The 22,779-nt window shown below is 50.3% G+C and overlaps 1 protein-coding gene across 2 annotated transcripts in view; it reads left to right on the forward strand.

Moving 5' to 3' along the window:
* TUT4 (terminal uridylyl transferase 4) overlaps positions 1-22,779 on the forward strand; it is a 1,269,543-nt gene that overhangs the window by 570,702 nt on the left and 676,062 nt on the right. For both annotated transcript variants that reach the window (XM_085602613.1, XM_085602614.1), the window contains exon 14: positions 3,623-4,344. In XM_085602613.1, coding sequence (XP_085458739.1) covers positions 3,623-4,344 — 722 coding nt within the window. The remainder of the gene's footprint in view (positions 1-3,622; positions 4,345-22,779) is intronic.

Below are 22,779 nucleotides of genomic sequence, written 5' to 3' on the forward strand. Positions count from 1 at the left end.
TCATGAAAGTTATAGAGGTGGTTGCAGCACATCTGCAAAGGTTGGGGTTTCCAGTCTTCCCCCTGCCTCAATCACTGCCTGCTGAAGGCGGGCTCGCCCCAGGCAGTCCTAACTGGCCAGACTACAAATTGTAACAGGTTTAGAATCAGGCAGCTAGACTATCGCTGAAACGTAAGTTAAAAAATCACGTTTCTCCGGCTTTGATCCACTTCCACTGGCTCCCTGTGATGTTGTTTTTTTCGGCACTGAGGGTGCACTGAGTTCTGCTAACCAGACCTCTGTGAATTTGCCCTAACCTGTATGATGGCTAAACCTTCATGGTGTATTGGTATTTCCGAAGAGACGACGTCACACTGTTTTATGCAATGCCCATGAAAGAACAGATACTTCTTTGCTTAGTTGCACATGAATCATTGGTCAGCCCCCTCTGGCATCAGTGGGCAAGTGACTGCAAGTCAGGCTTAAAGAAAGAGTCAAACCTTATTGGTATCCTTCCAGCAAGCGCAGGTAAGTATTTTCTTTATAGATGGCGCAATGGACCCTCTGCAGTGGGCTAGGTGCAGTTCTCTTTGATGCACACTGCTTCTTATCTCAATAAGGTACCACACTGAGACGCAAAGGTGAACGGCCATCCCACAGTGAGATCTGGATGCGGGTGTCTAACTTGTCCTAATGTATGGAGCTGATGGCAGTGAGAAGGACAAACGACATCCTGAGCTGGCTACAGCTGTGAAGGCACAAGTATTTGAGCCTCTTCCTGTAGGCTATGAGTATGATGATTCAGTGGAGCAGTTCCAGCACTAGGTTGGCTTGATTGTAATAGGAGGTTTGGCATGTGCAGAAGAGCCTGAGAGGTGCACTACTCGCTGGCAGTAGGTGTCAGGCATCCAAGTAGGGATGCCACAGCACTTTATGGTAGTGATCAGCTCTCTGAAAGTCCCTTGCGAGAAGTCTGAAGACCTGACCGTAGCTGATTACATTCACAACAAGCATTTACAATGCAATAGGTCTCTCAATTGTGAGATTTTGAGCTAATGGCATTGGAAATGGCAATGCCTTTTATAATATTAAAAGGCATTGTAAAAAGCGAAACCTATTGTATTGCAGAGCTCGGTGTCCGTTAAGCGGGCGCTGGAGCTTAGTGTCCCTGAAGCGGGCGCTGCAGCTTAGTGTCCCTGAAGCGGGCGCTGCAGCTTAGTGTCCCTGAAGCGGGCACTGCGCTCAGCATGCCAAGTTTATATAAAATTTTAAAGAAAGTTAAAAGAAAGTGCGGTGTCCCTGAAGCGGACGCCGCATTCTTATTAAAAGCAATTTTTTTTTTAAGTGTCCCCAAATACACCAAAACCAAAATAGTGCTCACCTACTTATAACGCACACTGTGTAACAAGTAAAAGGTCTAGCTGCAATGGGAGGTTACAAATGAAGATAAGGTGGTATTAAGGAGGGACTAACAAGCCTATTTTACGAATCAGGGTGGGGTGGACAGCCATGTTTTGTGAGGTGGGGTGTTCCTTTGATTTTGAATATAAAGATTTTCTCACTCAACTAAATGTCAAGCATCAGAAAAGCACATCTCTCTGGCCACAGGAGAATGGTGTTTTTGAGAGATTTATGAACCCCCCTCAAGAAGACTTGAACTCAAATCAGTTCTTCAGTCTACGTTTCGTACATACAGGTCAACTCCCCATTCTACCTCAGGTGAAAGCTCTTCCACCTTAATGTTTGGGAGATCAATACGAACCAAATTGCCACAATGGATCACTGAAAGATCGATTGACATTGATAAACTCTGCACCAGTGATTCGTCTCATAAATGCAAAATGAAGACCTGTGTGGACAGAAGCCTCTGTGCTCTGAGCAGTGTTCAAAAGAGTTATTTCAGGCAGAAACTGAAACGCAAGTCTAATGCTCCATTTGATGCTGACCCACTGAGGGTTGTGACTCGTAAGGGACACACGATGACTGCTCAACATCCTGGAAAGTCTAATATGCAAGATTCTTCACATTTTAAGCACCTGCCTCAATATTCACTTACTATAGTTATCAGAAGTAAGACTTATCCACCTGAGAATCCGGAAGGCCCAACAACTGTACTAATGTCTCTCTCACCAGTGCCAGTCATGGACACTTCTCCGCAGCCTCACATGACCAGATCCGGGGAAGAGATTTGAGCACCAAAACGAATTTTTGAAGAGTTGTGACGTATTATTTCAACTTTTTATTTAACAAAGGGTAGCTGTAGTGTCTTGTGATTCTGACATGACTGGAACCTTTTGGTTCCTGACGTACTCTGTAGAATAGCGACGCAAGTGTGTGGGTGTATATAATTCATGATGTAGAATGTAAAAACATGTAATAAGGTGTGTAAGGGGGGGCGGTGTGTGTGTGTACGTGTGGATGTGGGCGGCGGTGGGTTGTGATCTTTGCATATACCTGGGCCGCTACAATTTACGCACAGCCAGGATATCATTTTCATTAACTTTAAGAATGCACTCATCTTTTAACATTAAAGACCATCCAATTCAGTTTACAAAATAGATCCCCTTCTAACCGATTTGATTGCAAATTAGGGCTTAATAATAAGGCATGTTTGTCGGTATAGATTATGCTCTGCCTCATTATGTAGGACCTAATGTAGCAGAAACAGGATCAGCAATATGGTGGGAAACTCTGATTTTAGATGTTGACAGAATTTATTGACAAGCCTTAGAGAGGTGTTGAAGAAACGTCTGAGATTTTGAGGTCCAACTGAGTGGTGCCTATATAAAAAATACCAGAAGTTGGTTTGCCATGAGTAATCATACATTTCAGATAAGTGCCCTCATGGTACAATCGGCATCTGTCAGGCTGTCCTAGTTGTCTGGATACTGGTTTTGCATGACATTGGTAAACTCTGGAGGGTCAGGCTGAGGAGGATTACCTGAGGTTAGGTTGGGTTGGGGCAATTTGTTTTCCAATGTCCTAATTAACCACAATTGAAACAGGGACAGAGGGAGCCTGCTCACTTCCCCTCCTTACATTATTTTGATCTCTGCACCCCATTCTCTGTGATCCTGTTGAGAATTCTTGTTTTTCTGTGCCAATCACAAAAAGAAGGCTTGTGTACATCCGAGGCGAGAAAAATAAACTGTTAATATAACATTGCCATGCAAAATGGCTATCTGTTACTCAACTGCTAATGCTAATGAACTGGACAAAGTACTTTGAAACCTGCTAGTTTTGGGTTCAGTGATGACGTAAGATTGCCTCGATGGGGAACTTTGATACCTATTGCTGCTGCTATGGATGCAATGGATGTTCTTGTGCTGGAGACGCTAGCTCCCTGTTGGGAACCTGATGACCTTATCAGGCTGGATGGAGTCCTAAGATAAATGTTTTCTATTTCCTGATGGACGCTATAAAAGGCATACAAAGTCACCCCTTTTTCATGAGGCCTCTAATTTGCATGAATGCGTGTGCCATGCTATTATCAAAATATTTACTAAAACAGATGTTTATGCACATTACATCAGATATAAAAGCCGTTTATGTTGCAAGTGATGAAGTTAATAAAGGCTGTTTGAAGCTTGCTCGTGTGAAATCAGATTGCATGATAATTATTTCTTGGAAATCTTGTTTCTAGATCCTTTTGCACTAAAGCGGAATGTTGCACGGAGTTTGAACAGCCAGATGGTCTTTGAATACATCCTGGAGCGGTTTCGGACAGCCTACAAATATTTTGCGTGCCCTCAAAGAAGAGATAGTAGCAAATATAATTCTGATAAAAAGATAAAGGAAAAATTGGACAAAAAGTCTGAAACATCTGGTGAACTTGTCACCAATTGTAGCCCTCCAGATGCCGTAAGTGTGAATGAGAAGAACACAGAAAATCGGCACAGAACTAGATACAGTGACATTGTTAAATGCAGTGGGACACAAAGTATGCCAGCACAGCACTTAATGAAGGGGCCTGAGTGTTTGACAAGGAATAATCTAAACGCAATAGATTCCAGTTATGATTCAGGCAGACTGAAAACTGTGTCTCCTAAACTGAATGACAGTTGTATTCCTGTGCAAACCTCTCTTAACAAGGTCAATGATGAAACTCCAGATTGCAGAGCTGAGCCAAGCAACGGTAACTGTGGTGAGCAGAACCTCCTGCTTACCAAAGCTGTTCATGGACATATGTGCACAAATAATTCAGCGGAGTACTCCATGAAGAGTGACTGCCCCAACACTTGCACAGCTCCTACCTCTCCTGTTCACAAAGCCACGTTGGAAGCTCATGACCTAAAAGATGAAGGAAACTTCTCCGAAGAGGAGATACATTATGTGTTTGACACTTTTATTTTGACTTCTGGAAAGGTAAGATATCAAGTTAGTCCAGTCTAGAAATTCAAATGTACAATATTTTGATTCATTGGATCAACTGGAAATATTCCAGGTGGTTAAATTCGCATATTAATGCACTGTATTCACAAATCAGTTTCAGTTAGCTAATTCTCAGAGGACTGTTTATATCCCAATATAGATTTGATATGTTTATGTATATTTCTATTTTGGAGACACCCAGCATTATTTAGCCATTAATGGGATATTCTTAGTTAATGTGCTTCTCAGGATTTTGTTTAATTTTTTGTGAAGTGAGCGAGCAAAACAAGCATCATAAACAAATAAATCCACCCGGAAGAGTGATTTGTGCTCAGCAAAGGTTTGTTTGTCTGCCTTTTCTTTGCAGCATCTTTCTAAGTTTGGGCAAGGTATTCTGATCTTGCTGTGGTGCAATGCTGGCATAATTCAAGGATCGGCAGACAAGATCAACAAGCATTTGCAATGCAGTAGGTCTTGCATTTGAGAGAGTTAGAGCTAATGCCGTTTTAAATGACAATGACTTTTACCCATGTATTTTGGTTTAGAGTGGAGTGGGCGTATAAACAAGCATTTGCAATGCAATCGGTTTTGCATTCGTGAAAGTTAGAGCTCTTGGTGTTGGAAATCACAATGCTTTTTGCTTTTATATTTATACAGTTGAGGGATGATATGTGCATAGGGATATTGCCATTTTATGACCTCCCGCGGCGCTGGAGAACCAGAAAATGGGAAATAGGTTATGAGGGAAGGGAGATGAATAATATGCTGGCTGAAAAAAAAAGTAATATCCTGGAAATAACAAATACTCGTAGGCAATGCAAGATTAAGTAAAGCATGTGAAATGTAAGCAGGAACAACATAATTCCCTTAATGCTTTTACGCTTATATTTTAGAAATTATTAATTGTTTTGCCTGAAAGGTTAAGAACATGGCTACAGGGACCTGTTTCAATGTCCATAGCTCATATCCTTACAAAATGTAAGTATGGTTTAAAAAGACCACATCCCTGAGCACAAAGCTGCTGTACAAATTTCATAAATTAAAATTAAAAAAAAACACTAATAAGGATCATATTTAACGTTTACCACTTTAGGCATCAACCAGGTATTGCAGTACCTACAGGTATGGTGTATTTCCCCACCCGGAAAAACAATGTTTAAAGAAAGATGAGAAAAAGTAGCGCTTCAATGGCAAGCTCTGTAAAGTGGCGCTAATTTGTGTGGTTGTGAATAAAACCAATCTGACCATTGTGCAACCTCTCGGAAAAAACGGAATACTTCAGGATTTAAACACGACATCCATAATACAATATCAAAAGTCCCCTTGTTCATATGAAGGCAGACTTCAGACTTCTCTCTTCAGAACAAACTGAAAAACAAAAGCGATCAGCCAACCATCTATGATTCCACTGACAAAACCTACTTTATTACAGGCTAGACAGACTTAAAAGAAAATTTAAAAAGTGCGTACTACCTATTTGAAGAATAAAAGCTCTTAGAGCAGCTCGTCCGTGATTACAGGAGAGAAACCTTGCAGAACTACTGATAATATAAGAAACAAAAAGCGAAGTAAATACATTTGATGATGTGCACTTGGCAGCAGCTCTAGCAGATTACTGCACTTGAATTGCATGTTTATAGTCGTACACAGTTAATACCAGCGCATAACCCGTTCCAACGCGCTCATGATTTTTGTGGCACCGTGAACTGACACACACTTCATTTTACCAACATCAAACATGTCAAGGGGAGAACGCAGTACTGAACTCGTGGCTTAATTTACCCCCATCTAAGACTGGAGCTTTAAATTCAATGGCAAAATGGAATGAATCTAAAATATGTATCTTTTGGTGATGTGTCAAGTGTCGGCGGATGATGGAGCAGTATAAAGCCGGAGGGTTATGAACATGTATTGAACCCCAGAAGAGGTGAGACAGCAATGTGTTCCCGCCAGAGACCTAGGGATAGTGATCGGATATGCAAGACCTCTTACCCCGCACCAAGTATGACAACTTAAAGAATCCACACTCTCCCCCGCTCCTTCTTACCAACTACCGGCTCCTTGGCGTCTGAGCACACTAATGCAACAACAACAATTGATGGACAGAATGCAGAACAATGTCATACATTCACCCCAGTACAGAGATCTGGGCCTAAATCCATCGTTTTTTTGCTCACCATGCCATTCCAGTTTGAACCCAGCCATATGCAAATCAGTCTTGACCCTGTGCCCCATGGGAACAGTCCAGCCCGAACTGCCAAGCCAGGTCCTCCCTGGACTGGAAACAAGCATCCTAGGACCGGTTTCGGGCTTTCAGCCCTCGTCAGCCAGGATAGCTTGATTCCAGTGGCATGGAGAGCAAGGGACTCACGTCTGAGCATACCCTTCCCACTCGGGGTGACAAATGCAACAACAACAATTGATGGACAGAATGCAGAACAATGTCATACATTCACCCCAGTACAGAGATCTGGGCCTAAATCCATCGTTTTTTTGCTCACCATGCCATTCCAGTTTGAACCCAGCCATATGCAAATCAGTCTTGACCCTGTGCCCCATGGGAACAGTCCAGCCCGAACTGCCAAGCCAGGTCCTCCCTGGACTGGAAACAAGCATCCTAGGACCGGTTTCGGGCTTTCAGCCCTCGTCAGCCAGGATAGCTTGATTCCAGTGGCATGGAGAGCAAGGGACTCACGTCTGAGCATACCCTTCCCACTCGGGGTGACAAATGCAACAACAACAATTGATGGACAGAATGCAGAACAATGTCATACATTCACCCCAGTACAGAGATCTGGGCCTAAATCCATCGTTTTTTTGCTCACCATGCCATTCCAGTTTGAACCCAGCCATATGCAAATCAGTCTTGACCCTGTGCCCCATGGGAACAGTCCAGCCCGAACTGCCAAGCCAGGTCCTCCCTGGACTGGAAACAAGCATCCTAGGACCGGTTTCGGGCTTTCAGCCCTCGTCAGCCAGGATAGCTTGATTCCAGTGGCATGGAGAGCAAGGGACTCACGTCTGAGCATACCCTTCCCACTCGGGGTGACAAATGCAACAACAACAATTGATGGACAGAATGCAGAACAATGTCATACATTCACCCCAGTACAGAGATCTGGGCCTAAATCCATCGTTTTTTTGCTCACCATGCCATTCCAGTTTGAACCCAGCCATATGCAAATCAGTCTTGACCCTGTGCCCCATGGGAACAGTCCAGCCCGAACTGCCAAGCCAGGTCCTCCCTGGACTGGAAACAAGCATCCTAGGACCGGTTTCGGGCTTTCAGCCCTCGTCAGCCAGGATAGCTTGATTCCAGTGGCATGGAGAGCAAGGGACTCACGTCTGAGCATACCCTTCCCACTCGGGGTGACAAATGCAACAACAACAATTGATGGACAGAATGCAGAACAATGTCATACATTCACCCCAGTACAGAGATCTGGGCCTAAATCCATCGTTTTTTTGCTCACCATGCCATTCCAGTTTGAACCCAGCCATATGCAAATCAGTCTTGACCCTGTGCCCCATGGGAACAGTCCAGCCCGAACTGCCAAGCCAGGTCCTCCCTGGACTGGAAACAAGCATCCTAGGACCGGTTTCGGGCTTTCAGCCCTCGTCAGCCAGGATAGCTTGATTCCAGTGGCATGGAGAGCAAGGGACTCACGTCTGAGCATACCCTTCCCACTCGGGGTGACAAATGCAACAACAACAATTGATGGACAGAATGCAGAACAATGTCATACATTCACCCCAGTACAGAGATCTGGGCCTAAATCCATCGTTTTTTTGCTCACCATGCCATTCCAGTTTGAACCCAGCCATATGCAAATCAATCTTGACCCTGTGCCCCATGGGAACAGTCCAGCCTGAACTGCCAAGCCAGGTCCTCCCTGGACTGGAAACAAGCATCCTAGGACCGGTTTCGGGCTTTCAGCCCTCGTCAGCCAGGATAGTCTGAGCACACTAACCTCGATTCCGGCTGAAGCAATCCGATTGCCCAATCAGGGGCAAGAAGAAAACGTCCCAAGGAGAAGAATGAGATGTGGGAAGCCACCGCACATTCCCGGCGTGCCCAGCGTGCAGCAGGCACCAAAATGAGACTTGTAAGGAGAAGGTTAGCGAAACAAGAGGTCCTCTGTCTAATGGTTGATAAGCCCGGAAACCATCTTAGAATTGTCAAGTTTCTTGCAAATCTCAAAGTATTAGTCAAAAACAAATCTGAGAAGGGAATACAAATTCCAACAGAGTGCTTATTTAGGCACACTTATATGTGAGAACTATGTACAAATGTAATAGTGTTTATTAGATTAACTCAAAAAAGTAAATCATAACTTTGAAAATGACCACAAACGATATTGTCACAAACAAGCAGTGTTGTGGGAAGGGCATGGGGGACGGCACAGGAGATTGTGAGAACCTGTGTCCGAAATATGAAGTGCCTCTGTGAAATGGGCGCCGACTAACAGTGGACAATGAACTCTGCTCCGCTAGCGGAGGCTGCGGAGATTTGTTAACTACGTGTTACATTGAAAACACGGAATTCATTCAATAATTCCGACTCCGTCACGTAGCAGAGTTAGCTACTGCACCCACAACCCTTTGATAAAACAACTTTACGTTTACATGCTAAAAAGCATATAGCCAATTCACAAAAGTGAACTTTGAAAAATACCAGGCTATGATAGAGGTGATGATTTTGGGGTCACCCCTAACCTAGGGCGAGGACAAGCAGATGCCTTGAGCACAAAGAGTATATCATGCTGAACGATTTGGTGGTGGTCCCATCCTCCTAGGACCACCCCAAGCAAAGTTATGGGCAAAAATACCAACGAAAGGCGCAGCAAAGCCTTATGGGGCGAGATTCCAGAGTGCAGTGAATATTATAGTATTAGTTCTCTGCTGAGCCTGAGAGCATGCCCCTTAAGGAAGGTTTTGATATTGGATACTATAATATTCACTGCACTCTAGAATATCGTCCCATAATGCTTTGCAGGGCCTTTGGTTGGGATTGTATTTTTGCCCATAACTGTGCTTGGGGTGGTCCATGATATTGACAAGTGAGTTGTGTACAGACTATGAAATATCAGACATACCTGCAGTCCGGTTCACATATTTAAAAGGACCTGAAGTGGAACCACCATTTGTGTAGGTATCACTGTGGGCTCCACAAACCTAGTGCACCATTAACTCTGCAGTGTCTCCCAGTCATGTGATGTATGTAAAATATGCCACACACACACATCACAGCACACCACACACCAAGGGGAGGATGGCTGGAGTGATTTTATTGGGGAAGTGCACGTAGGCCCTCCCACCCCCAGGCAGTTTATTTGGCTGCCACCATCCTCCCACTAAGTGTATGGGAAGTAGTACCTGGGGAAACATATGGCTGTTCAGAAGAAAAGCCAAATAGGAGAAGAATGGCAAATGTTCCCAGCCGTGCAAGGACATTTTTCCATACATGGATGCCATAGGTTGTGATATGTACTTATCCAGGACGAGAATGGGCATGATGTGGTAGTAACGTGCTTCTAGAACATTGAGTTGCTGAGCAAAAATAATTTGTCCTAAAGAATAAGGTTGCGTGTAGCTGTGGGGGCTCATTATTTTTAGTTTGTACGGACCCCACACCTCTGGTGTATTTTAACTGCACCGGATGGCAAATGGGGCTGTTATACCTGGGATCCTTGGCGTGGTTTCCACAGATGTTTTGCCTTCAGACCTCCTGTTTTGGCTGATCTCGTTTTTGCTGGCTTTAGGACTCTGGGTACTTTACCACTGCTAACCAGTGTTAGAGTACATGTGCTCTGCTTTAAGCATGGTAAGAATGGCTTTCCATAATGGGCATGTTTAATTTACTTATAGGACCCTACTAAAGTACACTAATTGTGCACAGGGCCTGTAATTAAATACTGTTTAGATCTGACTGATAAACCAACTTGGGCAGGATGAGAGGGAGGAGCTGGCACATCTGAATAGGCTGTGTCCTGACCCACACATAGGGCTGCATACACCCCTGTAGTGAGTCGTGAGCCAGGGCAGAATGGGCCGGGACTCTGTGCACTTCAGTGGGCTCTCTTTGAAGTCTCCCCAACTTCAAAGGCACAACTGGGTATAAGTAATGGACTTCTGACACCACCAACTCAGTACATTTCTGGACCTGTGGGTACCTACCAGGTGCTGCTGAAAGCACTGCCTCTCTGCTGTGCTGACCTGCTGTCTCCCTACCTGGGAATGAGAAGGACTGGACCTGCATCTCTCCAACCCAGAACCAAAATTACTCCAAGGGCTTACCTCCTGTTTGAAGTCTCAGGGACATCAAAGACTTCCAGCCATCCACCTACAGCACCTAAACTCTGCCATCTAAGAGCCTTGTCCTGCCAAGTGATGCCAGTCCAGTCCTTATAAGTGGGTATAAAGTACTGCAAATGCCAAAATCCACACCACCGTCGTTGCTGCACTTGGAACTGGCGCATCTCTATTGACGCTGATGCAGCGCTGCTGCTGTGAGGATCAAGGACATCGCATTGCCGAAGGCATGCGCATCTCCTACTTTGCACGGCTCAGTGCCGATGCATTGTCTACATCTTAAGAATCTACGCTGGCGCAGTGCCTTCTTTGCTGCTCGTATCTCGTCCTCGTCATAACCGCGGATCAAGGTACTGGTTAAGAGGGCCAAAGCTGGTCCCTGTATCCAGTCTACACTCTTTTGCGGTCGGCCTGAACTTTTTTATTTGACCTGGTCTTACACGACCAGATAGTTCAGTTTGGCGCTTTATGCTTCATGCTTTTAAGCACTACATTTCAGTTTGTTTAAAAAAAAAAAAAAAATCAGACCTCCGATTATACTTATTGGATTTTTGTTGTTTTTGTCTTGTTTAGCTTTATTTATTTTTTTCTAACCAGCCGTGGTATCTTTTTGCGTGGTTGTAGGAAAGTGCCCCTTTTTTTGTATGGTTGCCCCCCACTTTTTGCTTGATGTTGAAGCTCTTTAACTAAGTGTGCCCTGCGTTTCTGCTTATCAGGTACCCAGGGCCTATGTTCTTTCGATAAAAATGTACCTTAGCAACCTCAATTGGAACCTCTCTGGACACATGCAAGTCCCTTGTAAAAGGTACCATGGATACCAACAGCACTATGACCAGGGAAGTCCTCTAAGGGCTGCAGCACCTATTGTGCCACCCTTAGAGGCCCTGTGTGTGTGTGTGTATATATATATATATATGTATATATATATATTCACTTAAAAAACCATAGGTTTCACACATGTTATAGTTAGGAATTAGCATTTAAAAAACCTTGCAAATTCACTTAAAAAACCATAGGTTTCACACATGTTATAGTTAGCTGGACATTTCACTTGTAAAAACCATTGAAATTCCCCCGTTATAGTTAGTTCAGATAACTATAACTCGCGCAACCGCAATCCACTGCTGATGACGTCACATATTACATCACTCATGACATGGTCAGTGACATCACTCATGACATCACTCATGACATCATCCTTGTGATAGAGTGGCGGTCGCACGAGTTATAGTTATCTGAACTAACTATAACGGGGGAATTTCAATGGTTTTTTACGAGTGAAATGTCCAGCTAACTATAATGTGTGTGAAACCTATGGTTTTTTAAGTGAATTTGTAAGGTTTTTTAAATGCTAATGTATGTATGTATTATTATATTTTTTATATATTTATTTTACAATAAACTACCTATTTATATAGTTATAGATTGACTGTATCCTGTAATATGGAATGGCTCAGCTCTTTTTTTTTTTTATTTGGATAAAGTTGAACAGCATAGTTAATATCTTCTATAAACTTATGAACAGTTTAAAATGTTTTGTTTTTAAAAAAAAAAAAAAATCACGGTGCGCGCACCCCGCGATTTTTTGAAAAAAAAAAAATGTTTTTTTCACCCTTCGGGGTCCTTCAGGGACCCCCTGACAAAGGCTAGGGGGTCAGGAACTCTCTACCCTGCCCCCTTTTCACGTTCTTCACCTTTCTTTTTCGCTTTCACACACAAAATGGCGGCCGACACTCCCTGATTTCAACCGATTCGAATGTTGACTGACATGTAACCACCAATCAGAATTACGCTCGCGCACGTTATGGTGCGCGCACGGTGCGCGCATATAGATATTTATGTACTTTTAAATGCAATTTTCTCAGGAACTACTGAACAGATTGACACCATATATGCAAAAGGCACATGCCTGACCTGAGGACTACCTCTTTGCCAAATTTCAAGTAATTCTGTTCAGCCGTTCGGGCTGTACCTTCGACTAAAGTCCTATGGGAAAATGCATGGGGAAAACACGTTTTGGGACCCCCCCTTTTTCTCAGCCCCCGCTTGACGAATCACCCCGGGACTTTCAGGGTAGGAGCTGAGCGGAGCGCCCCATTAGTTTTGAAAATTTTGCGAGGATTCGTCAACCGGCGCTAAAGTTATTCAAAATAGAATTTTCATATTTCCTATGGGAACTCGGTCCTAACTATAACTATCTACTGGCGACCGCCAGTAGATAATATATATACATATACACACACACACACACACCCCCCTCTAACTGGGTGCCCTATACCACTGGTGAGGGTACAGATGCATAAGCCCTGTACCGGTACAGTGTCTCAGTCCATTCTTAGGCATTGTAAGTGCAGCAAAGCCATAAAGGGTATATGGTCTGGAAGTTTGTCATTACGAACTCCACAGCACCATAATGGCTTTACTGAATTCTGGGAAGTTTGTTATCAAACTTCTCAGCTCATTAAACCCACACTGATGCCAGGGTAGGATTTAATGCCCCCTGAAAAACGGCAAAACTAGTGTCCTGGCTGAGTGGCTGCTTCCCAGCTGCCACCCCCAGACATGTTTCTAGACCCCTGGGTCGAGAGCCTCCCACTCTCGGGGTCCTGAAACAAAGCACATTCTGGGCAGAGGTGCCAAGCCTCCTTCCCCTGGATCGCAGGGTCCACAAAGGGGAAGCTTCAAGGGCTTGCCGCCTTGGTGAGCTGACCCAGCCATTTGCTGCTCCCAGCCACTGGCCCCCGCCGGTTCTAACCCCCACTTTGGGAGGGAGAATTGGCGGGAAAACCAAATCTGAAAGAAACACATTAGTTAGATTTCTTACCTTAAAATATCCCCAGGCGTCAAGCTGGATCCGGAAAGATTTTTCGTCAGCAATTCCCTTGCGCGTCGCTAGGCGTCGTGATCGCCGGGATGACGTCGTCGGAGTACTTAGACTCCGCCCTCGCGCGCTGACGTCAGTTCTTCTTTTTTCCACGCCAGTAAGCACAGATCCGGGAAGAGCATACCCTTTAGTCACTTTTTGACTAAACTTTTTTTTTGTTGTAAAAGATGTCTTTATTGATAAGAAAACACAAAAATAAAACACAGGCGACAGTCCCGCACAACTTCCCTCGCAGGGGGACGCATTTTAAGAGGGGAGGCCAGGGAGCCAATCCAGCAGCCGGTGTGTCAACCCTGTCAAGCAATCGGCCACAAAGCTAGAAAGAGACCCAGACTAGGCCTGAGGTATCAAAGATAATGTCAAAGGCGGGGCCTCATTTCCACCCGGTAATATGCCCCTGCAAAGTCCATGCTATCGGGCCGGGCCCAGCAATCGAGAAAGATCCAGCTCTCCCCTCTGCTCCAGGCGCCTCACCATAAACCAAACTCAAAAGAAAAGAGAAATCCCCCCCCAACCCGCAACCTCCCCGACAGTCCCAGACCCTCCCACCCTCCCCCCAGTGGTGGTAGCTCTCAGTCATACGCAGGGCATTCTCCAATCGACAATCATACCTGGAACAGGTGAAGGGCTCGAACTGAGGGAGGACACACCGCTGCCGGCAACCCCCTAGAGAGAAAGCGCATTAGAGGTCCCCAGCGGAAACTGAAATTCTTAAAGAACCCCAGGAAGACATCAGCCATCCATTCCACGCTCAACAATTTCCACAACCTTGCATGCCACAAAGATATCACCGGGGCGTCCCTTTTTTTCCAAGCTGCCACCAGAGTGATCTTAGCCGCCCCCACACACAGCCAAAGGATCTTTTTGTCCGCAAGCGTCTGGTGTTCGAGGAGGGGATCTCGGAGGCCCAGTAATAAGTGAGCCACGGAATCCGCGATCAGGTAGCCCAGGATCTCCTTAATATGGGACAGTATCTCCTGCCAGTAGGGGCGGATGACCGGGCAATCCCTCCAAATATGGCGGAAGTCCCCCAAGAGACCACAGCCCTTCCAACACCTGTCCGAAGAGGTAGGGAAGATGCAGTGTATTTTGGCGGGAGTGCGATACCAGTCCATCATAGTCTTGAGGTGCGCCTCGCGCAGTTCCACTGAGTGATTGTGGCCGGTCAAATCTCGCCACAAGTGAGACCATTCTTCATCCGCGACGGCCCTCCCCAGGATGTCCTCCCATAAGCCCATATAGCGCGGCCTCGGAGAGAGAGCGGTGGCCAAGAGATGGCCATAGATAAAGGAGATGGCTCCGCGCATCGCCGAGGTGCGTGAGAGAAAGGCCTCAAAGGGGGTGGGCGGCCTAACTGCCGCCTCTCGAATCGACGGAGATAAAGCCCAGTGCAGCAGTTGGGTGTGGCGGAATAGCTCTGTTTGAGGAACCCCATAATCCCGTCCACAATTGGCAAAGGTGAGCGGGGCAGAGCCATGAAATAAATGCGTAAGAGCGAGACAGCCCCCGCTTCTCCATGCGTCGAATGGACCCTCTTGCATCGCAGGTGGGAAGGCCGGATTGAAATGTATGGGAGTAAAAGGCGACGGGAACGTAGTCCATCGCTCGGTGTGCTGATATACGCATTCTGGGGCCTGTCCCCCTTAGGTTTTCAAACCAGATCCCATATCGTGCGCCCCACCACACTTCTGTCCATGTGGAGCCAGTGTTTTTCTGAGAGCGGTTGGGTCTGTAGGAAGGTGCCAACTTCTCACAGGGTCCATTCCACCAAGATCCGCAATTGCGCAGCTTTATAGTAGAGGAGCAAGTCCGGGAGGCCCACCCCTCCCTCTCCCCGAGGGCGTCGAAGAGTGGCAAAAGAAAATCTAGCTTGCCCCCCCTGCCATATGAAACGGAGCATTAGAGTCTTCACGCGACGAAAGAAATCCGTGTCCAAGACAATAGGGAGCGCCTGGAACAGATATAAAAGCTTTGGCAGGAGCGTCATTTTAATCGCATGTATCCTACCGAGCCAGGAGATAAACAACGGCTTCCACCGGTTCAAATCAGCCCGTATCGCAGCCATGAGAGGGGGGAAATCGGCCGAATACAGCTTCCCCACTGTGGGAGTCAAGTGCACCCCCAAGTACAGTAATGAGGAATGAGTCCAAGGCAGGGGCGAGAGCGGTCGGAGGCGTTCCACCTCCGTCGGCGAGAGTGTGAAATTAAGGATATAGGATTTGTCATAGTTCACCTTAAAACCCGCCACCGCTTCAAAACGCGCCAGGGCAATCTGCACATGGGGGAGGGAGTGCGCAGGGTCCGCAAGCGAGAGCAAGACGTCGTCCGCGAACAAGGAGATCTTGTGCTGTTCGCCCGTAAAGGGTAACCCTCGGATGTCCGGGTGTTCCCGTATCGCCAGCGCCAGTGGCTCAATACTCAGAGCGAACAACAAGGGAGAGAGTGGACACCCTTGCCTCGTGCCCCGCGAGTGTGGGAAGAAGGACGAGAAGTAGCCATTGACCGCGACACGTGAACGGGGCCCGTTATAATTGGCCCGAAGCATGGTGAGGAATCTGTCCGAGAACCCAAACGCTTCCAAGGTACGGAAGAGAAACTGCCAGTCCACCCGGTCAAACGCCTTCTCGGCGTCCAGGCCAAGCAATACTGCCGGAATGTTAAATCGGTTGGCCTTCCCGATGAGGTGGATCACCCTCCTAGTGTTGTCATAGGTTTGTCGCCCTTTAATGAACCCCGATTGATCCGGGTGGATTAGCACCGGCATCAGGTCTTGCAGGCGGGACGCGAGGATGGAAGAATAGAGTTTGGCGTCGATATTGAGCAGGGCGATCGGCCTATACGATGAACAGACAGCGGGTTCTTTACCGGGCTTAGGGATGACTGAGATGACTGCCTCCGCCATAGAGGCCGAGGAACCCCCCGACTCAGCCATAGCATTGAACAGTTGAACCAAGAAATCACTGATATCAGCGGCAAAGGTCTGATAGAAGAGGGTCGTGAATCCGTCCGACCTGGCGCCTTGTGTGGCTTCAGGGACTTGATGGCACTCAGCACCTCCTCTCTAGTGATGGGAGCAGAGAGCAGCTCATTCCAGGCCGCAGATACCTGAGGGAGCGGGAGAGCGCGCAAGTATTCCCTCTGGGCAGCGGGGTCAAGGGATTCCCCCGCGTATAACGTTACATAAAACTCGCCGAAGCGTGCAGCCTTGGCCGCATCGCAGTGCTGCAGTGCACCCGCTGCGTCCCGAACGCCTCCGATGTACTCCTCATGCTTACGGCGCAGTTGGCGGGCCAAATGTCTTCCGACTTTGTTCCCCTGAGTATAAGAGAGATGACGGAGCTTCAGGAGGGTAAACTCCGACCTATTATTGTAATGAGCCCGTAGCTTGCCCCGGAGAGCAGTAAGCGGTCGCAACGTGTGTTTGGAAGGATGGTCCTTATGCGTACGCTCCAGCACCACGAGTTCCGCCTCCAACGCCACGCGCTCCGTTCGCCTCAATCTATTAAGTGCTGCATTAATGGCTAAGCAACTACCCCTCAAGGAGGCCTTAAAGGCATCCCAGGTAGTGAAAACAGATGTGTCTTGCACCGGGTTAAGGTAAAAAAAAGACCCGAATCGCCACACAGAGCTCCTTGCAAGAGGAATCGTCTCTCACCAGGGAAGCCGGAAAATACCACCTGCGCGGAACGTCCCCCACCGGCGACAACTGTAGCCCCAGCGCAAACAAGCTATGGTCAGAGATAGAAAGAGGAAAAATCTTGGCCTCACGCACGGAACCCCGGAGAGACTGGCTGTAAAAAATATGATCTAAGCGGGAGTACGAGTGGTGGACATGAGAGAAGAAAGTGTAGTCCCGGGAGAGGGGGTGCAGGGAGCGCCACCCATCCAGCAACCCCAGCTCCTCGATCCGCTGGCGCGACTCATCAGAGAATACCCCAGTCTCAGCCCTCCGGCAGTGGGAGCAGTCCAAGTCCGGATCCCAAACTAGATTGAAGTCCCCCATAACGAAGAGCGCCCCCTCCACAAAGTCCTCTACAGTTCGCAGTAAGTCCAAAAGGAATCTATTTTGCCCCACATTGGGAGCATACAGCACAAGGAAGGAACAAGTCCTACCGAGTAGCACTCCCTTAACAAGAAGCCATCTACCCTCCCTGTCGCTCTGGACTCCCAAGGGCTGGAAGTGGAGAGACGAGCGGAACAGCAGTGCTACTCCCCTATGTTTTGAAACCGCCGAAGACCTATGGATAAGGGGGAACTGCTTATGTTTCAACCGGGCCTCATCCCGCCGAGCCAGATGGTCTCCTGGAGACCCACCACATCCAGGTGGTGATCCAGGACATATTTCCAAACCTTTTGGCATTTCTGAGGCGAATTCAACCCCTTCACATTCCAGGTTCCTAGGGTAACAGGCATTCTTCACATCTCCCAACTCTCAGCTCTCTCAGGTCAGCCACAGACAAAGCGCCGCCCCCGTCCCAGGGACCCAACCCGTCCAGAAAGGCCCCGGCAGAAGCGGGCCCGCAGTGCACCCCTGGGCTACAGTCCTCAGACCAGCCCATGCTATCTCTCCAAAGGCGGCCTTCAGCCCATACACCGCCAGAGCAGCGCCCCCAATGACAGCAACCCCCTCCTCCCCCACCTCGCCTAGGAGCAGGGCCCCCTCCAAAGCAAGCGCAACTCCCCCATTGCCATTCAAGAGTGACCCCCTCCACCCCCTCGAGCCCCCCCCTTAGAACCCCCACTGAGCGCAATCCACACAGCCACTCTTGCAGCAGCGCCATGCTACCACCACTGGCCCCCCCAGCCACCCCGACGCCCCCCCTCCCCACCCCCAAAATCCCCTTTCCAAAAACTCAATAGAAACCCAAATGCAACAGGCAGAAGAGCCAACTGACCCCACCCAAAGAAAGTCAAAAAAGCGAACGTTGCAACCAAGAGGGCTGGTGTTGAGACCCTTGGAGAACGGGGTCGCAGGCAATGGGTAGTGTCCCCTCCGCTCTCCGATCCGGGGTATCTTCCCCAAAAGTACATAGTTACCCACGGTACCTGAACAGGAGGAAGGCGTCCTCCCGCCACCAAACAGCCATCCCTCTACAGTCAAGCCGCCGATGAGCTGTCCCGCGGCGACGACACCGTCACATTCACTACGGAGGCCACTGCTCCATCTCTTTCCTGCTGACTGGTCGCGGTATCCGGCCCATTCTGTGCCGCCAGTCGCCCAACTCTGTGCCAGGAGGAAGAGCGCCTTCTGCGCCGCGATGGTGAGCGCACCCCGCTCCCCCGGGGATTCCGTAGCGTCGTCCAGCCCCAGGCGGTCTTTGGCAGCCTGCAGTGATCGAATCTGGACCAGTCTGTTGTGCCACCTGAAGATGAGGCGAAAGGGATGACCCCAGGAATATGCCACATTCTGATCGCGCAAAAAGGCCTTCACAGGCCGAAAGGCACGTTGCTTCTGCAGCGTAGAAGCTGCCAGATCTTGGAAGAGTTGGGGATGGTGATCTCTGAATAGTAGGTTAGTACAACTCCGCGCCTTCCGAAGAGCTGGAAATCATTGACACAGACCAAAATGTCCGGAGGGGGAGCCCCCGACCCCCTCGGTAGGCCCACTCTGTGGACCCTGTCCATCCGGACTTCGTGGAGATCATCTTCGCCCAGGATTTGCAAGAAATGAGCCTCCACATACCCACGGAGATCCCCAGCTTCGCCCCCACAGGGCACCGCTCGGATACGGATGTTGTTCCGTCGAGACCGGTTTTCCAGGTCTTCCGCATGAGCCTGGAGATCCAGGTTCTGCTCTGTTAGTCGGAGTACATCCTGTTGGAGCTGATGGACGTCACCCGCCAGACCCAGGTCATGCTCTTCCAGCGTTGCCACGCGCTCGCCAATGCCATCCACTTCTCGTCGCACTTCTCTGAGGTCCGAGGCAAGTTGGGAACGGAGATTCGAGATGTCTTCCTTGATAGCGGAAAAAAGCTCCAGCATGAAGGCCTTGGTGGCCGGCGCATCATCGTCTATCCGCTGGGGGGAAGCGCTGGTACCCGGGGGCGTCGCTGGCAGCGCACCCCTCGGGGGCCCCTTCTTGCCTGATTGTTCCTTACGGGGCTTAGTCGACATCGCGATCAACTCCTCGAATGACCCGGGCACCAGACCGTAGGCAGACCCCACCACTCTCGCCCCGGCCCCCTCACGGGCAGCAGACTCTCCAATATCTCCCACCTGGCGTCAGCACTAGCGTAGAGACCCGAGTCCCGGGCTCCCCACTCCGTCACACGCCGGGCCACCGCGTCTCACCGCTCCGGGGTCTGACCCACCACCAAGTCGCCACCAAGAGCACTCCCCAGCGGCTATGGAGTCCGGGCCCGGGCCAGGCCGCACTCTTCCAAGGGCCCTCGTCCGGCAGCAGCCACCAGGGGGGCAAAGGACACCGGGGCTAGCCACCAACTCTCCAGTCCGCCGACCCGGACAGCGCCCGCTCCGTCACTTAATGACCCCCGGCCTTGTAGTCACAGGTGGGAGGCGGCCGGCCAAGCGTTGCCAGCAGCTGCCTTCACGCCGGGGAACACACGTCTCACCAGGCACTCCAGGCTCACAGTAGCACAGGCGGCAGCTCACCCCTTTCCACGAGGCACCAGCAGCAGTGCCAAGCACTCAGTCCCCGCGGAGTCCAACCAGCCGGAGGGGGGGAGGATCTCTCCGGCAGACTCCAACAGCAGCTCGGCAGCAGGCCTCACTCCAAGAAGGGCCAGTCAGGCCCAGGCACCCCACAAGGGGGGCGGCCCCCAGTTCCACAGGTCGCCCACCGGCACACCACTGCAAACGGAGCCCCACGGGGCCCGTGAGTCCCAGGACCGGGGCCACCCCACACGCCAGCCGACCACAGGCCCAGATGCCTCCCAGCTCCAGCGGTCCAGCATCTCTCCTCGGACCTCGGCCGCAGTTTCTCTCCGCACCTCCTTACTTCTCCTCTGAGGCGGGGCCCCCACTCCGCACGGCCGCCGCCAGCCGCAGGCGCGCTCTCCCCACCTCGACAGCCTAGCGGCAGAGTCAACAGGCCCTCCACATCCGCCGGGACTCCAGTCCACGCTCCGCCGGGTCCGGTGGTCAGGTGCGGCAATCAGCGGCACAGCGGTAGCGCGGCAAAGGGCACCGCCCCCAGCCGCGGCGCTACGCAAGTCTCCTGGTCGCGGCCGCCGATCTCGCCACAGGCCCTAATGCCGCCAGAGGCCCCCGGTCCTGCCCCTCGGGCACACAGAGCGCCAGGCTTCCTCCCGGGCCACTAGGGGACCAGCGCTAGCTCAGGGTGTCAAGTGGGAGGGTCGAGGGAAGGCGCTATACAACGCTGAGCCGGTACGGTGGCGGAGGGACTGAAAGCACATCCTACTCCGTCGCCATCTTGGACACGCCGCCTTGACTAAACTTTTTGAACTTTTTTGGTTCATCTTTCGAGTCGACCTCGACTCCTGGTGCCGGTAGGGATGCCCGGATTCAAGCCGTGGGACGCCGGTCACCGACTGATGTCGGTTACGGATCACCACCGTCTGTGTCTCTACTGCCTTGGCGCCGCCCATGATGCCGAGTTGTACCCCGACTGCCGGGCCTTGACCTCGAAGGCTAGGCGGGAGGGGTCCCGCAATCTCCTCGCGGTCCGGCAGCCATCACCGCTCGTCGGGTTCGAAGTCCTCGCATTCAGGTAAGTCGAGGCACAGTAAAAAGAAGTCGAAGAGGCGACATCGCTCTTCTGACTCCCCTTGCCGGTCGCGCGCCTTTGGGCCCCGCAGGTCCGACTGGGAGGCCTAGCGAGCCGGCGCCTCTGGCCCCAGCGCCGTCGTCGACTTCGGTCCCGACGCCACAGGCTTCTGTGGGATCCAGGCCTGGATCCCAGTCGACGCCGGTTGACCTTACGACCCCTCCGCCGGCGCACATCCCTATGGTGCCGCCCCCGGTGCTGTCCTCAGACGACGTCTTCCCCAGTTTTAGCCCCGGTCCGGGAGTGGCGGTGCTGTCTCCGGCGCTGCTGGGTGAGCAATTCATCTACCGCCTGGCTCCGTCCTTTCAACCTGTCTACCAGGAGTCGGATGATGGGGACGACTGGGAGGGGTCTGAGGACCCTCTGGCACAGCTGTGCCAGTTTGATCAGGACTGGGCAGAAGAGCTGGGGGATGCCAGTGGTCTCGACACCTCCCCTGACACTGGCTTCATCTCTCCTCCCTCCGTGGCTACGGAGGAGGATGCAACCTATTCCGTGGTGCTGCGTTCTGATGGGCACCTGGTCCAAGCCCTCCACAATCACTCCTGTGGACTGGAAAGTGGCCCGGCGCCTCCGCCCTGCACCGGGCGACCCCAGCTTTCCGTCGGTGCACCCCTCCCCTGAGAGCCTGGTTATCCAGGCCTCTACATCCCAGACTGCCTTCCCGTCCGCTCCTCCGGATCGGGAATCCAAAAGGTTGGAACAGTTTGGGAAGAAGCTGTTTTCCTCCCTCAGTTCGGGGTTGCGGTCTATTAATACCGCGTGCCTTTCTTACCGTCACACCCACTCCTTGTGGGATACGGTGGTGGACGTGCTGCCCCAGTGTCCGGAGGAGGTCCGGACACGGCTCGCCCAGGCTCTTGCTGAGGGGTGGGATGCAGCACGGTACTCTATTTGATGTGGGCTTGACACCACGGACTCGCTAGGTAGGGCGATTGCGACGACGGTGGCGATTCGTCGCCACGCCTGGCTGAGATCCACTAATTTCTCCAGGAATGTCCAGAGCACCCTCATGGACATGCCCTTCGATGGCCGTATCCTTTTTGGCGACAAAGCGGATTGTACGCTGGAGCGCTTTAAGGACTTCATGACTACGGCCAAGTCCTTGGGCCTCTCGGCCCGCGCCGACAAACTTCCGCTTTTCGCCCCTTTCGTGGCTAAGGAAGTGTCGCCCCCACACGTCAGTCTAGCCACAGGCTGCAGAAACAGCCTCCACGCGGTCGCGGACATGGACTCCGCCGAGGCGGAGCAGGGGGACAGAGAGCCGGTCAGCCCACATCTGCCCCAGCAGCATCTGCCTCAAAACCTTCCTAGTCTCACCTTTCAGGCCCATTCCACACCAGTGGGAGGCAGAGTTCGCCATCACCTGCTCCACTGGCGTACCATCACGTCAGACAGGTGGGGGCTGCAAATAGTCCTTAGGGGCTACTCCCTCCCCTTCGAGGCGACCCCTCCAGCCATGCCACCGCAGTACCACCGCATGTCG

This window comes from Triturus cristatus, chromosome 4_2 (assembly GCF_964204655.1).
Source record: "Triturus cristatus chromosome 4_2, aTriCri1.1, whole genome shotgun sequence".
Taxonomy (NCBI): Eukaryota; Metazoa; Chordata; class Amphibia; order Caudata; family Salamandridae; genus Triturus; species Triturus cristatus.